This window comes from Protomyctophum parallelum (genome assembly GCF_964188405.1).
Source record: "Protomyctophum parallelum genome assembly, chromosome: 15".
Lineage (NCBI taxonomy): Eukaryota > Metazoa > Chordata > Actinopteri > Myctophiformes > Myctophidae > Protomyctophum > Protomyctophum parallelum.
Window position 1 is genome coordinate 50,689,942 of NC_139710.1, and position 17,684 is coordinate 50,707,625.

General features: G+C 42.8%; 1 protein-coding gene across 1 annotated transcript in view; it reads right to left on the reverse strand.

The window, feature by feature from the left end:
* Nucleotides 1–17,684, reverse strand: part of fkbp15b (FKBP prolyl isomerase family member 15b) — a 70,738-nt gene that overhangs the window by 39,602 nt on the left and 13,452 nt on the right. Inside the window, exons 2-18 of the mRNA XM_083783559.1 lie at nt 17,416–17,519; nt 16,888–16,969; nt 16,264–16,333; nt 16,091–16,165; nt 15,748–15,846; nt 13,484–13,633; nt 13,227–13,295; nt 12,069–12,212; nt 10,249–10,394; nt 9,694–9,742; nt 9,475–9,591; nt 5,305–5,389; nt 2,518–2,615; nt 2,350–2,431; nt 1,577–1,686; nt 1,386–1,484; nt 60–154 (exon numbers count right to left, since the gene is read on the reverse strand). Coding sequence (XP_083639685.1) covers nt 60–154; nt 1,386–1,484; nt 1,577–1,686; nt 2,350–2,431; nt 2,518–2,615; nt 5,305–5,389; nt 9,475–9,591; nt 9,694–9,742; nt 10,249–10,394; nt 12,069–12,212; nt 13,227–13,295; nt 13,484–13,633; nt 15,748–15,846; nt 16,091–16,165; nt 16,264–16,333; nt 16,888–16,969; nt 17,416–17,519 — 1,674 coding nt within the window. The remainder of the gene's footprint in view (nt 1–59; nt 155–1,385; nt 1,485–1,576; nt 1,687–2,349; nt 2,432–2,517; nt 2,616–5,304; nt 5,390–9,474; nt 9,592–9,693; nt 9,743–10,248; nt 10,395–12,068; nt 12,213–13,226; nt 13,296–13,483; nt 13,634–15,747; nt 15,847–16,090; nt 16,166–16,263; nt 16,334–16,887; nt 16,970–17,415; nt 17,520–17,684) is intronic.

The window sequence follows — 17,684 nt, forward strand, 5'->3', positions numbered from 1 at the left end:
AATGCTTACGAAATAAATATGTTTCTTAAAACAGTCGTCAATGTCTGCCTGGGCCTCACCTTTGGTTCTGGTTGATAAGCTCACCGATCTTGCGGTTCTGTTCCTCGATACGCGAGCTCTTCTCAAACACTTCCTTCTTTAGACACTCGTTTTCCTGTGGAAGGGGAAATTCATGTCTTCACAAAAGCCTGAAGCAAGCAACTGACTGAGCACATCAAAACAATGGGACTCATTCACACAATCACATTTGTAAGGTGTACTCGAGTTTCCACGCACAGTGGCATTTTTATTCTCAACTGAATTTGTTCTTTGGAACGATTATGCTAATGTACATGTGGATATTATGCTGACATGACATTGCCTAATTGCCAGTACAGTAGTGTAAAACGGGACATAACATTTTCAAAATATGACAGCTCCATCCGTGACTAATAACATGCATCTATTTGATGAGATACTTTTTTGATTTTAATTTGCATGAAGGTTAACACTGGATGATATTTGCAGGGGTGTTTGGTCTTTAGTTATAAATAGCAATACTGACAGAGAAGAACGGCTTTACGAGTGCGCTTGGATTAAAACAAAATGTAATCTCACGACTGAAAATGTCCAAAATGTGCGATTTGTGAAACAGTATGAAAAGGACCACACACACACACACACACACGCGCACGTGCTGAAGGAAAGGGATAGGTGGTTTAGACCAGAATGTCCGTTGTGGTGAGAAAAGACAAACTGTCGCTCAAACACACACTTCTCACAGTCACGTTGATGATAATTGTGTGCGGCCACGCTACCGCTACATGACTGCGGGGTGTGCTCATACACGTGCGTTGAGAGCGCACGGCACGCTCCGTGGCTATCACAGTCACGCTGTTTGGGGATTTTTTTGTTGAAGGAGATATCAACCAGGCCAGCACAGCAACACAACAATCCAGTAGGCTATGCAAATTTTCTCCCAGGACAAAAACAATAATTTGTAAAAAATCCCACACCGCCAGTAAAGTAAAAATATCTGGACTCGGCTCAGCCCGCCCTGTGGGTAACCCGTGGGACCTGCGGGTAACCTATGGGACCTGTGGGTAACCCGTGGGACCTGTGGGTAACCTATGGGACCTGTGGGTAACCCGTGGGCCCTGTGGGTAACCCGTGGGACCTGCGGGTAACCTATGGGACCTGTGGGTAACCCGTGGGACCTGTGGGTAACCTATGGGACCTGTGGGTAACCCGTGGGCCCTGTGGGTAACCTGTGGGACCTGTGGGTAACCCGTGGGCCCTGTGGGTAACCTGTGGGACCTGTGGGTAACCCGTGGGCCCTGTGGGTAACCCGTGGGCCCTGTGGGTAACCCGTGGGCCCTGTGGGTTACAGCTCGGCCAGTATGTACCTGTACTATTCGTTGGATGTTGTGCATGATCATTGAGGTTTCCATCGACATGCTGGACATGCCCATGGTGACATTTCCCTGCCTTTGAAGATCATCCATCTGTTAAAAAAAAAAAAACATTTTATATCAAATTCATGAATAAAGAAAGATGAATAAAAATATGAATGTTTTTTATATATATTTGTGTAAACCTTTGAAGACAACTGTTCCACTTTATCTGACACTTTCCCCACAGCCAATCGGATTTCTGTGTTGTGCTGACGAGCCTCCGTCATTAAGAAGGAAGTGACATCGCTGGAGCCTGGAGGGAACACAAGGCCATCAGGATGAAATAACACTTTATTTTCCTACTGAATTTCACCATTGTCACATTATGCAGTTAGACCAGTGGTTTTCAACCAGTGGTCCGGGGACCACCAGTGGTCCTTGAGGGGGTTCCAGGAGGTCCCCAGTTAAATAAATAGATTGATTGATGATAAATGATAGTTGATAACCAAATGGACCCTTATTAGATCTTTAACTCTCAAGAGTTATATTATTGTTAATCATCTGCATTACCGTAATTCATTTACAAGACGTCTACACAATTAGACAATGTAGAAGAATTGTTATTTTTGTCAATTGCGACAACAACATATTCTAAGTTTTGGGTCCGAGAGGCTTAAGCTCATCAAATGGTGGTTCCATGGCTCAAATGCCAAATGAAATAAATAATGGGCCTTGAAATGAAAAGGGTTACTTCAAAACCACCGAGTTAGACCTTAGCTTAGAACAAACATTCTACATGAAGTCGTAATATCAGCTTGTAGGGTGTACTGTGAACTCAGTGGGCTTAGGGTGTAGGGTAGGGCGTAGGGTGTACTGTGAACTCAGTGGGCTTAGGGTGTAGGGTAGGGCGTAGGGTGTAGGGCGTAGGGTGTACTGTGAACTCAGTGGGCTTAATTTGTACAGAATGAGTACTCACCCATGTATGGAACGGTTTGTGCTTGGTGGTACACAGGCTGCAGCTGAGAGGGAGCCACAGATGTCTGAGTGTAGGAGTAAGGCTATGAAGAAAGAACATGACAGCTTGGCATGTTTTTATTAATTTTTGTTTAAAATGTGTGTTTTGTTTAAAATGAGTTTGTCTCACCTGGAAGGCGTGGGTAGTGCCTCCGATGATCCCCGGCTGTGGGTTCATGTGGACGGGCAGTAAGGCAGAAGGCGGCGCCGCGTGGGGCTGAGAAAGCACTGTAGGAATCAATGATTATATAACAGCGTGTTAAAAACTACAGTCTATATAATGGCATGTACAAAATATGGATGGTTGAAAGTGGTCCGTCTGTGAGGCGTTACAAATATTGTAACACCTTACGGGTACTAAGGTTTTAGTTCCGACATAGTGGAGTGGGAAGAGTTTAAAGCATTGTGGATTGGCACTGCTGCTGCCCAACATGAACACTGTGTCTCGACATACTGTCCCTTATTATCGTAAAGTCGGGTAGTGTACACTGTTTATTTTTGCACCGAGGAGCCATGTGTGTCTGACTGTCTGACTACGTCGCCTCAGCTAAAATCTAAAGGGAAGCCTGATGTATGCTTCGCCGTACGATGTGTCGCATGTTAAAAGAATAGCTGATCTGCAAGCTCACAACGTGTCGCAACACGTTGTGAGCTAGGAGATCGGTTATTTAAATACAAAATAATAAAAAATCTAAATATTGCTTTGATGCTCATATTATCCTTAGGAAGTATTAAGTTGTTTTTATTAGAATATGCATTCCATAGGGCTGGACCACACATGGACCTAGATTTTAGCAAATTTAGATTTTTTTTTTTTTTTTTTTTTTAATGGGATTAATCTACAACAAGAGCCATTCTAGGGCTAAATCTAGAGTTGCAATACCCTCCATTGACTCCCCACTCATCCAATAAATATCGTTTTGCTATAAGTTATTCATCCCTCTTTTATCCATCCGGCGAGACGGGTCGCCGCATTTTAGGAGCACCAAGAAACTCCTCCAGGTGCTCCTCTGAGTACTAGACCAAAGACGCTGTGTGCAGCCCTGCTTATAGCAGCTTTAAGTAATGTAAATGATGTGAACGTGCATGGTACATTATCAGTCTTAATTTGATCCTTCAATTTATTGTTTATGTCACAAATGGATATACAGGTTTTGTAGCAATTTGATATATACAGATTTCTTTTTTTTAATGGTATATTAAAATACTACAGCCCAAATACTACTGTACAGTAAATTGCCATTGCTTATTGTTCACACTGTCGGCTGTTTGTAAACTGTGCAGGAGCTCTCCTCTCACATGCATTTTCTGTAGCTCCGCCTCTGCCGAGCTACAAGACCACAACGCGGGCCTGTAGGTCAGTTATTTTCCCTGTTGCGTTGTGAACTTAAAGCAAGCGAGAAACGGCAGTAAAACCCCAGACGGTGTATTCAAAGTAGGGATGCACCGATCCGGCCTTTTGGCATTCGATACCGATTTCGATACATGGGGGTCCAGTATCTGCCGATACAGAGTACCGATCCGATACCCCCCACAAAGAAACGTAATAACCTATTAAGCTGTATGCCTCACTGTGTGGAGTCTGGAATCATTATTTTGTGTAAGGCAACATCAAGGCTTGACTTAAACATTACTTTCCCAACTTTGTAAAACAAAATGTAACAAACACAGATATAAATGCACTGAATTATTTATTAAATAACTGTGCAACAATTAGACCAGGTTAATGTGTGCGCAGGCTAGCCTGGCTGCATTCCACATGTTATACTGTCAATAATACACTGCTGTGTCACAGAGGAGGTAGAGTTGTTTTCATACTGTAATTACACATAATTATCGGATCGGATCGGATAATGGATCGGCCACCGATCCGATACCCGATCTAGAATTTTAGCCTGGATCGGCGCCGATCTCCGATACGAGTATCGGAGATCGGTGCATCCCTAATTCAAAGGATATACAATGGGTCACAAACGAGATTTAGCCGCACACAGCATTTAACATTAGAACAAAGTCAAGTGATCTGTGCAAAAACATCCAGCCCGCGATCGTACATTAGTTCACTGCGATGACATGTGTTGAAACCTTCACGTGAAACCACAAGTGCGCTAATCACAAAGACAAGCTATGCTGCTATTTATGGATACAGACACACGGCACTCAACTTAACGCAACGGAGGCTGTACAACATCCACACAAAGGTTTACTTGTTTCCTCATGCCGATTGGCTGCTTTCACCGTTTGATAACTTTGATTTGTCCTAATGTTGATTGTTTGTAGAGTCAGACCAGGCTGTGCTGCTTGTGCTTGAGCCCTGAGCAGCACGCATGCAACTAGGAGTGGACGTGCACACATGGGCGCCCCTCTCATTATTAATTAAGTGGCCAGGCCGCAGAGAAAATTATTGTTATTATGAGGATCGGATTGGAAATTTTTGTTGTCCCCCCGAGCCCCTCAAATCACTTGACAAACATAGCAAGCCTGCTGCGTTGTGACTGCTTGGTCATGGCATTCACACCACGCCCATTTACACATTCCCCCCTTAACCCATTCTGACCTGAGATCAGATTCATAAAAGGTTTCCACTGGACACACACTGGTCTGATGAACCCATTCTGACCTGAGATCAGATTCTAAAAATGTCAGTCGCTCTTCGATTTAAAAAAAATAGCAGACCTACAAGCTCGTATCGCGCCACTCGGTGGCGCGATATGAGCTTGTAGATCTGCTATTTTTCAATAGCTAAAGCATAACATGATGCTGACACCAAAATGGGTGCCCGTTCAGAATGGGTTAATATATTGTTTTGCGGATCTACACTGATCTCATTAATGGTCCCTATGAAATCCTCAGGACGGAAGGCCGTCCCCAGGACGGAGAACTTTAAGCCCTGAACTGCATAAGGGGTCCTCCTCACCTTGTGCTGGGCCCGGAGGGGCAGTGGAAATCTGCACAGGAGAAGGGGCAGCAGGCCGGTCCTTGGCTCGAGACACACCCGAGTCCTGGAGAGAATCATAGTTAATTAAATATCTACTAGCCTGAGCTAACGTGTTCGGTTCCTGGTCTAGAGGGGGCGGGTTGTGACGGAGCAGCTTGTGTTCAGAGTGAACCGATGGCCCACTCAGTTATTGGCAAGATCCACGCAAGGACTATAAGTTCCTAGCTAGCAGCGACGTAGAGTCTGTGGGGGCCACGGGGCCATGGCCCCCATGAAGAATCCTAGGGCCCCTTTCGGCCCCCATGAAGATTTTCGTGGACATTTTACATTTACATTACATATTTTCTGGGAATTCCGAACATTTTGGACCTCTCCGCCGGCAATCTGAGAATCCCATCGTCAAATATTCGGGAAAACAGCGCCTCCCCTGTTGTTCCTCAGGCAACAGTCTGTCTTGAGAGTACCGGCCGTCCAAGAGGTGTTAAAAAGTGCTAATCGGGTTTCTTTTGTAGTTGTTCTTGAGGCGTGACATAATGTCACTGTGTATAGGCTAATTCATTGGTAAAAGTATGCTAAAGAACTCATTTTTAGACCATTTGGGAAATAAATAAATAAATAAATCCGCGGCGGCGGCCTCGCTTCGCTCGGCCGCGACAGTCCCCCCCAACGCAATTCTGTGGCGGGGGGGGGGGGGGGGGGTGCGGGGAGGCGGGGCTGCGGGGGGGGGGGGGCCCCCTTGAGGATTGATCAAACTCTTCGGCTCTGCTAGCTAGGATTGCCACATTTCTAGATAGAACCACTGGCCTCAGCATTAGTACAATGTCTCTTTGATTACACCTGCCTAACCTGGTACAGCAGCTTATCTAAAAATACCAAAGATAAACTACAGACATCACAAAATAAACTAAGGAGGGTAGTCCTTTATCTCTCCCCAAGAACCCACATTGGCGCTAACCATATTTTAGAGAATTAAATGGGCTCCCAGTGGAAGGCAGAATACAACAACTGAGACTCATTATGGTCTATAAAATGTTAAAAGAACAATGCCCAAAATATTTTAAAGGTTACTTCCCGTATGTTAACCAGTTCCATAGTTTGAACACAAGGGCTAGTGTAGCTGATCTTAAACAACCAAACCTAAGACATAGGGTAGGTAGAAGCTCATTTAAATATATAAACCTAAGACATAGGGTAGGTAGAAGCTCATTTAAATATATAAACCTGAGACATAGGGTAGGTAGAAGCTCATTTAAATATATAAACCTGAGACATAGGGTAGGTAGAAGCTCATTTAAATATATAAACCTAAGACATAGGGTAGGTAGAAGCTCATTTAAATATATAAACCTGAGACATAGGGTAGGTAGAAGCTCATTTAAATATATAAACCTGAGACATAGGGTAGGTAGAAGCTCATTTAAATATATAAACCTAAGACATAGGGTAGGTAGAAGCTCATTTAAATATATAAACCTAAGACATAGGGTAGGTAGAAGCTCATTTAAATATATAAACCTAAGACATAGGGTAGGTAGAAGCTCATTTAAATATATAAACCTGAGACATAGGGTAGGTAGAAGCTCATTTAAATATATAAACCTGAGACATAGGGTAGGTAGAAGCTCATTTAAATATATAAACCTAAGACATAGGGTAGGTAGAAGCTCATTTAAATATATAAACCTGAGACATAGGGTAGGTAGAAGCTCATTTAAATATATAAACCTAAGACATAGGGTAGGTAGAAGCTCATTTAAATATATAAACCTGAGACATAGGGTAGGTAGAAGCTCATTTAAATATATAAACCTAAGACATAGGGTAGGTAGAAGCTCATTTAAATATATAAACCTAAGACATAGGGTAGGTAGAAGCTCATTTAAATATATAAACCTAAGACATAGGGTAGGTAGAAGCTCATTTAAATATATAAACCTAGACATAGGGTAGGTAGAAGCTCATTTAAATATACATGGGTGGAGGATTGGAACAAAATCCCAAGGGAAATTAAATTTGCCCAGTCTAATTTAAAAAAATATGTTGAAAAAGTGGCTGATGGGCAAGTTAGTATAGTGCTGTATTTATCTATTTATATCTATTTATTGTCTTTTGTTTATTGATCTATGACGGCCGGTTGTAAATGCCATTAGTACACATGTTCTTCTTATCATATGCTGTAACAATTTATTTATTTATTTGGATCACAATGGAATTAAGTCCTGACTTTTTGTGCAATCCTGATCATTCTGTACTGCTCTATGAATTGGATCATGAATATATAAAATAAATCAAATCAAAGAGTAATGTATGCTGTTCAACAATACACATTCATTGTATTTATGCTGTATTGTATGTTGTGACATTTGGATTCTCAGTCCCACAGAAGGTGCACATTCTGCTGTGACATGTGAATCTAACATACGTGTGTTTATCCATGCAGATGCTGTAACATGTGAATCTAACATACGTGTGTTTATCTATGCAGATGCTGTAACATGTGAATCTAACATACGTGTGTTTATCTATGCAGATGCTGTAACATGTGAATCTAACATACATGTGTTTATCTATGCAGATGCTGTAACATGTGAATCTAACATACATGTGTTTATCTATGCAGATGCTGTAACATGTGAATCTAACATACGTGTGTTTATCTATGCAGATGCTGTAACATGTGAATCTAACATACGTGTGTTTATCCATGCAGATGCTGTAACATGTGAATCTAACATACGTGTTTATCCATGCAGATGCTGTAACATGTGAATCTAACATACGTGTTTATCCATGCAGATGCTGTAACATGTGAATCTAACATACGTGTGTTTATCCATGCAGATGCTGTAACGTGTGAATCTAACATACGTGTTTATCCATGCAGATGCTGTAACATGTGAATCTAACATACATGTGTTTATCCATGCAGATGCTGTAACATGTGAATCTAACATACATGTGTTTATCCATGCAGATGCTGTAACGTGTGAATCTAACATACGTGTTTATCTATGCAGATGCTGTAACATGTGAATCTAACATACGTGTGTTTATCCATAAGATGCTGTAACATGTGAATCTAACATACGTGTGTTTATCTATGCAGATGCTGTAACATGTGAATCTAACATACGTGTGTTTATCTATGCAGATGCTGTAACATGTGAATCTAACATACATGTGTTATCCATGCAGATGCTGTAATTGGGAAGCTGCCTTGATTGTCTGAACAGAGCTCTGATGGATTGCTTTAGGGGGGGGGGGGGGGGGGGAGCATCTTGGGTGTTGCTAAATGCATTGTGATTGGCTGACTGCTCAGCCAGGGGTGGAGTCAGAGTCTATATAAAGGGGAAATGGTTCAGTAGACAGTAGGCTGCCATGGGTTGACTCCAGAACCTCTCTGTTTAAGTTATGTTAAGTTTTGTTGTTTGAGTTCTTCGGTTATTTCACCTATGTTGTCCAGGCCTGGAACATATGAAACTTTATCTTTCACCTGCAAGTCTGCCTCATGTCTAGTATGTCATTTTGAAGGTTTTATTACTGACAGTCTGCCTCATGTCTAGTATGTCATTTTAAAGGTTTTATTACTGACAGTCTGCCTCATGTCTAGTATGTCATTTTAAAGGTTTTATTACTGACAGTCTGCCTCATGTCTAGTATGTCATTTTAAAGGTTTTATTACTGACAGTCTGCCTCATGTCTAGTATGTCATTTTAAAGGTTTTATTACTGACAGTCTGCCTCATGTCTAGTATGTCATTTTGAAGGTTTTATTACTGACAAACAGCCGATCCACAATCCCACTTGGTAACACGGGTCATGGCTGAGATTTGCACGCATGCACATGCCCAAGAATAGAGACGGTCGCCGTAAAGTGCTCAACCCATTCTGACCTGAGATCAGATTAAAAAAATGTCTATTACATCCTGACAGTTTCATTGTTAACCCATTCTTACCTGAGATCAGATTAAAAAAATGTCTGTCGTTCTTCGATTTTTCAAAAAATAGCAGACCTACAAGCTCGTATCGCGCCACTCGGTGGCGCGATATGAGCTTGTAGATCTGCTATTTTTCAATAGCTAAAGCACGACATGATGCCATAACACCAAAATGGGTGCCCGTTCAGAATGGGTTAAAGAAATCATCTCACCTCCAGTTCAGAGTCACTGGAGTCCGGCTGGCTGGTAACCCCCGTCATAAAGGGTAACATCGGCTGACCCATCTTGGCCATGCGGGAGATCAGCTTGGCTTTGGTGGCATCTGGATTCTGCAGATAGGAAAAGAATGGTCAGGTTCTAATATTGCTCAGTCAGAGAGTGTGTGTGTGTGTATATGCAGCCGTTTATTTCAGTGATTACAGCATGCTTACTGTCAACGGTTCACTGAGGGAGTTCGACTTTGCTCGAAGTGGCGATTCACTGAAAGGGAGAAGGTAATGGGCAAATCAGCTTAGAAACCCAAGAATTAAGATAATTGTATTAAGCGTTTCTGTTAGGTTATGCGTGCAGTGCACCATGACCTCTATTTTTACATTTAAGGGGGAGACGGATTGTCTGTCCTGTTTTGCTTAAATCTTGCAGAAAATCTGCGAAATACATTTCGGTTAAGGTTGACATATTTTTGACAGTCAACCCTCCAGGCTATGGGATGCAACATCCCAAGGTAATCGCAGAGACTCAACACCTGCGCAGCACACGATGTGTCCCTTTGTTGTTGATATTGTTAAATATGTTAGTCTATGCTACCACAAAATAATCTATATACAGGAGAAGAAAAATAAGTACAATACTCTGTTTAATTTGCATGCATGCATGGTGTCCTCAGCTCTAAAGTGAGCGTGTATTTCGGCCATTGGTGTGCATCAAAATATAAACTCAGGTTTGAGGAAAGGTTCCCAGAGGAGTCACAGAACTAGTGTTCTTACTTTGGTCCTGTGGCGGTGGGCTGGCTAGGAGCTTCTGCTGCCATGTTCTCCACGCTGGGAGCAGGGGACGGCGTTGCGGAAGGGCCGTTTGAGTCCCGCGAGCTGGCACTGGCCCGGTCAGACCCACTGTCCTTAGAAAACTTTACCTGAGAGAAAAGAAATAAGAGGACAGCTGAAAGACTGAACAGCTTTTATGCTTTATTCAATTCTACAATATATTTCTTAGTTGGTGGAGCCTGTAATCGAAGCTCCAGGCTGAAAAGATTAAAGGATCACCTTCTCCACTTTTCAACCTATCTTCATATAAAAGATCCTCAACAATAATCATGATAAAATGTCAGTTTTTTTCTACTCAGTCTGTGTCTCATAGTAGGGCTGTGGGCAGTCCAGAAACCAGTGACATCATCATTTCTTTTTTAAACAATATTTATTAAGATAAGATAATAAGATTTTTATTATCGTGAGAACGATGGCTTCCATTTTCGCATTGCAACTTTTCAGGACTAGAAAGCCTGCAGTTTTTATTAGCTTGGATTCCCCATCGATGATGTCACTGGTGGATGGGTTTCTGAACTGTAGAAGAAAAATGGTGCCATACTGCCATTTTATCATGATTATATAGCACCGAAGTCTGACGTCACTTTCAGTAGAGGCCTGTCGAAGGTTCATGTATTTTTTTATATAGGGGGATTGTTAGGTCGCTTCATATAAGAACAGTTTGAAAAATAAACGGATCGTCCCGGCCTTTCTGTCAGTTGGGTGGCTGTGCGTCGTTAATTATGTCCATTCATATTTGATACAGCCAGTTTCTGGAGAAAATGGAATTAATTTGGCCGCAAAAGCCTTGAGACTACATACTGCAACTGCAATGTCGCTGCTAATATACGTCACACCCAGCTGTCAACACATTGGACCAAAACAAAGAGACGCTGAAAAAAACGGAAACCACCTTACTGGAACACAGATCGGGCTTTGTCCGAGGTGAAGGTCTAGTGACGCGAGGTGAATGAAAACTGTCTGTTTGGCTTAAAACAATTAAGACATGTAACTGTGTTTTACAGCCGGGTTTCATCTATTTTTTACTTTACTTCCATAATCTAATCTAGCTGAGCTCCATTGCCAAAGCTCTAGGTTACGCAGAGGTTTCGCACAAGTGGCACTTCTGCCCACCATTTTAGCTGGGTTGATTGGTTATTATTCTGCCACGCAACCCAATGGGAGGATGGATTTACGTCGGTTCATTGGTTATTCTGCCACGCAACCCAATGGGAGGATGGATTTACGTCGGTTCATTGGTTATTCTGCCACGCAACCCAATGGGAGGATGGCTTCAGCTTGCATCTGCCTCCTCTTAACCCGGTCAGACCGGGCACCCATTTTGGTGTTAGCATCGTGTCGTGCTTTACCTATTGAAAAATAGCAGATCTACAAGCTCATATCGCGCCACCGAGTGGCGCGATACGAGCTTGTAGGTCTGCTATTTATTTATCGAAGAGCGACTGACATTTTTAGAATCTGATCTCAGGTCAGAATGGGTTCATCAGACCAGTGTGTGTCCGGCGGAAACCTCGTATGAATCTGATCTCAGGTCAAAAATAGCAGACCTACAAGCTCGTATCGCGCCACTCGGTGGCGCGATATGAGCTTGTAGATCTGCTATTTTTCAATAGCTAAAGCATAACATGATGCTAACACCAAAATGGGTGCCCGGTCAGAATGGGTTAAACACCCGGAAGAGACGCCTGGACAAGGTGTTGTTTTTTTGGTGCTTTGGTGGGTTTTTTGGGCGCAATGTGCTTTGCGCCAATAGAGGGCCTTACCCGTCGAAGCTCTGCTTCGAAGACAAGCGTGCTGTCGGCTGGGATGTGGTTGGCCACGCCCTTGGAGCCGTACGCCAGACTGGGTGGGATCACCATGACACGACGGCCTGCCTTCTTCATCCCCAGCATGCCTTCCTCCCAGCCCTGAACAAACAAACACACACACACACACACACACACACACACACACACACACACACACACACACACACACACACACACACACACACACACACACACACACACACACACACACACACACACACACACACACACACACAATTGCATCACTGTTTAATACAAAATAATGAAGTTATCTATGAAAAGACCAGACAAGCATAATTATCATCTGGGAAAACATGCCCAAAAAAAAGCAACCAAAACCAACACACTTTTGTCCCCTGTGCTTTTTGCCATTTTCAGTGAGTTAAGCAGTGTTTCCCCATGGCAAATGAATTGCATTTTTGTAGCGCTTTTCTAAGTGCTTTACAATGGTTCATTCATTCACTATAATGAATTGCATTTTTATAGCGCTTTTCCAAGTGCTCAAAGTGCTTTACAACGGTTCATTCATTCATACATTGGGAGGTGAAGCGGCGAACAGTCGACGCCAGCGTCCTCACTTCCCACATTCACACACCAATGGTGGCAAGCTAGCACCAACCGACTCATTGTAGGGTTCAGTGTAGGGTTCAGTGTCTTGCCCAAGGACACTTCGACATGTGGACAGGAGGAGCCGGGAATCGAACCGCCGACCCAGGGATCATTGGACGACCTGCTCTACCTCCTGAGCCACAGCCGCCCATTCATACATTGGGAGGTGAAGCGGCGAACAGTCGACACCAGTCGTCCCAACTCCCCCCCCCCCCCCCCACACACACACACACACACACACAGGTGTGTCTTGCCAAAGGACACTTCGACATGTGGGCAGGAGGAGCCAGGATTTATGGAGCTACTGTACATGAATCCCATGGGCTGCGGTAATAAACAGAGGAAGAACAAGCAAAGCAATGAGAAAGAGAAACAGAAATGCAATGAGGAAAGGAGAGTCTGAGTGGGAGGAAGAGGGAAGAGGGCACAGCTACAGTTCTAATTAAGATAACTAATTAGACTAATTCATCACAACAAGGCAAACAAAAATAAGAAATGACTCACTTTAATGACTTTTCCAGCTCCAAGTTTCACTCGAAGCGGTTTGTCTTTGTTTAAGTTCGAGTCAAACACCTGGAACAAAATCAAAATTAAAAGTATATACTGTGTGTGTGTGTGTGTGTGTGTGTGTGTGTGTGCGTGCGAGACACCGACATGCATAGGCTTTAGACTTGAATAAGCTGCGCTGTCGCCTGCCTGTCACATCCAACAAATGAAGACAAAGACTGAAAGAGTAATACTGAAAGCAAACAACACTCCACCTGTCCAATGGTGTGGTTTTGCAGGAGCCAGCCTGTATACGCCACTTGAAGGGAATCTCCATTCTCTACTTCCTGACCGTCTCCCAGACTCAGGTCTTGAACAACCACCGCGTCCAGGGAGGTGGCGCTGTTCACTTTCGCCAGACACACCTGAAGCACAAGAAAGCCGAGTAAGCGTTGAAGCAGAGAGCCGATTGCAGCTTCCATCCAAAGCGTCTCAACGGAGTGGTTTGCTTTTGTCGCATTCCTAAGCCAATAATCTGATGACCGGGTGGAGTCTATCCTACCGAGCAGCCACCCGCTCCATGTGTCCAAACAGACATAAATGGTCAATTGATATCGCGCTTTACATGGATTGTGCATTACATTCACACACACACACACACACACACATACACACACATTCATACAACGATGGCGGAGGAAACCATGCAAGGCACCAACCTGCTCATCGGGAGCAAATAAGGGGTTCAGCGTCTTGCTCAAGGAGTCAAGGACACTTCGACACCTGCTCTTCGATTATGGGAACCTCACTGTTGCCATCCGGCTGTTCTACCGGCCACTCTACGCCTGAGGCACTGCTGCCCGACATACAGACATATGGAGCCACAGTGGGTCAGGAGGTAGAGTGGCCACAAAGGCTCCGGGTTCGATCCCCAGCGTTGTGTCTACATGTCCTTGGACCACACTGCTGAACTGAATATAATGAGCAGGTTAGTGCCTTGCATGGTTGGTTGATTGATTGATTGATTGAAATATTTATTAACAGTTTGTAGAATTTACAGTACATGTTAAGCACAAACTCAATACAAAGACTGTCAACTGTGAGTGGATGACCCAATTAAGCATTACACTTGTTTACAACAGGGTCCACATTGTTCAATTCATCAAAACATTTAAAGACATACAGACATTTAGAGACATACAAATAGACATTTCTATGTAGCTAAAGTACAGAACAGGAATTCCTCATATGGGAAGCAAAAAAGGGAAAAGATACAATATACAGTGAGGGAAAATGGGGGGGGGGGGTGGGGGGGGATTCAGATTTTACAGAGGCCAGTTTCGAATTGCAGCCATCCGTAGGTGCCCTTTGAGAGCGGTTTTGAAGGAGTCAAGGGATTCACATGTCTTAATGACTGTTGGTAGGGCGTTCCACATTTTGGTGGCATAGGAGCGAAAATAATTTAGTCCCTTGTTTGTGCCGAATCTGGGTTGTACATGGTTTGTTGCACTCCCTCTGGTGTTGTGGGTGTGGACTTCAGCCATCGGTGAATGCGAGACATGTATAAGTTACAAAGTGCTTTGAGTGGTTGAAAGCGCTAGGCCGATATAAGTATATATCGAGAAAGAAAAAAAGATCGAGACACCTATGAGATCTAGATTTGAGCAAGAATCGTGCAGCACTAGTTGGCAGTCCAATTCATTTTAGTTACTCTTATGCGTTTCCTACAAGAGCGACTTTAAGAGAGACTTTAAGAGAGGTTTAAGTCAAGCACTTTGATGTCAAAGCTCTCAATGGTCTCGCACCTTCCTACCTACATGACTGCCTGCCTAAATATGTCCCAAACCGCCCCCTAAAGTCTTCCACTGCTGGCCTGCTCGCTTTGCCTAAAAAAATGGCAACTAAAAAAATACGGGGAAGCAGCTTTTTGCTTCTACGGGCCGACGGCATGGAACAAGCTCCCACTGTACCTTCGTCAGGCAGCCTCTGTAGACATTTTTAAAGCTCAGCTCAAGACCCACTTCTACAACATTGCTTTTAATTGATCTTTTAGTTGTTTTTATTTTAGTTTTTGCTATTCATGTCCTCACTGTATTGCATTACTGTCGTTGCCTTGCTTTTCTTTTATTCTCCATTGTTCTGTAAAGCACTTTGAGCTGCATTTCATGTCATGAAAGGTGCTATACAAATAAAGTTTTATTATTATTATTATTATTATTTGTTTAAAGCCACAGTAGTTGCCTACAAGTGCCGCATTTTTAATGTAGTAATGTTCATCTACAGACTAAAGACAATAAATATTTTCATGCAAAGAAAATGTAATCGTGTGATAATCTTGATCTCAATTCTTGTGGAGGAAAATTGAGATTCACATTTCAGCAAGAGTGGAGCAGCACTACAGTCCATTATACCCGTAGACTGACAACAGAGGCAACAGAACTCCAAACTCAGACTTTGTTTCAATAACGGAACACTGTCAAATATTTACCACAAGCCCAGTGATCAATGTCTCTCCAATATCCCCCACCGTCCCTCTCACCTCTTTGCAGAAGTCTGCTGCAACTTTCTCCGTTTCAAACATGAGGGACCAGTTCTGCCGCTGGTCGTCATAAAAAGTGCAATAGTTGCTGGGCTGAACCTGCAGGAGAGGAAGTGCCACAACAACGTGTTACAGAAATGTAACGAAATGTTGAAAAAGGAATCTCTCCCATTGAATATTTATGAGAATGGTACAAAGAAAACAAGAACAGCAGATCATTTCCCTAAATCCAAGTACGGCAATAATATTGACAGACTCCACATATGCTTTGTAGCACATTAATCCCCAAAGACAATGTAAAGTGACAGTGATCATTGTGACAATCCTTTTACTCTCTGCTCACCGTGAAAACGAAGCCAGTATGAATCCTGGCAGCGGTCACTTGTTTCTGCTGGCTCACATAAAGCAACAGTTTGTACTGAAAATGAGAGACGGAAAAGGCACTTTATTTATTTTTACCAAAATCAAACATTTAGGATAATCTGAAATGACCGACAACCAATTAGCTCTTCCAACCTCTTTCGTCGAGTGGTTGCCAAGTACCGCAGCTCCCAGTTTTCCTTGCTTGACGTATTGTCCGTTAATGCTGTGCAACAGAAATGAATTTGAGAAAGGCCAAAGGAGCTTGGCAGCACTTCAATCAATTGACTTTTAGCCTAAGGCGCCACCATCTCCGAGTGGTGGAGGATCACGAGACGATGTACAGAAGCTGAAAAATTAGATTGCTCACAAATAAACGCAGCATTGATATGTTTTATGTCTTAGTAATATTAAAATAATTACAATTAGTATAGCTATATAATATAAACACATCACTAAAACAGGCTCTCTACACATGGTTGCACCGAAAACAGGTTAGCGGATCTATAAGCTCACAATGAATTACCAGGCTTTGGATATAGTCTCCGACTAAAAAACTTGAGTCTTTTAGTCTACAAAATTAACACTGTCCAAAATAGCTTGTAGATCTGCTATTTTGGATGCTTTTTGCGTGATGCTGTCGTATGATCAAGTAGGGCATTAACTTACGAAAAGCCACAAAGAGTTAGAATATGGACATGAGAGGTTTCTGCCCGACAGCAACGACACACCGGTGAAGGCAACTAACACTTCATTACTCCATGAAATGATTGTACTTACTATCTGAAGGCCTGGACTGCTGTGGCCAGTAACACTGCCGGAGCTCCAGGGGGCGCTGCAGCCAGTTTCTGAGAAGGAAGCACTACGAATGGACAACAAACGATATTCATTGCATTAGGTTTCGTTGCACGCCCATATATAGAATAAAGACACAATAAGCACATTAACAAAACTTATATACGATGCCAAATGACATTACTAATTACGGTGGATTATGGTATGCACAGATACAAATATGATGTGAATAAACTAAATATATATTTTTAAGGCATATTTACCCTTCTTTAAAATGTATGTGTTAATTGGTCAGATTCAAAAGAATGGCGAAAACTCACAAATGGCTGGTGTAATCTATCTCATCTGGGTTTGAGGTCTTTGATTGATTGATTTGATTGATCTCATCTGGGTTTGAGGTCTTTGATTGATTGATTTGATTGATCTCATCTGGGTTTGAGGTCTTTGATTGATTGATTTGATTGATCTCACCTGGGGTTGAGGTCTTTGATTGATTGATTTGATTGATCTCACCTGGGTTTGAGGTCTTTCTGGGCTGTTTTGGTGCCGTGTACTGGAATGATTCATTGCCATGACTCGCTGCTTGGTCCAGTCCAAACAACGAGGCCAGCTTGGCCCTGGAAACAGAACAGAGTAAAAAATAAAAAATAAGATGTTCCCTTTATAGTTTAACCCATTTAGACCCGAGGACGATTCTACAAATGCCTTCTAAATCCTGGCAGTTTTCTGAAAAACCTAATGTTTCTACGTCAGTAGTGCTCAACCTTTTTCATGTCAAGGTC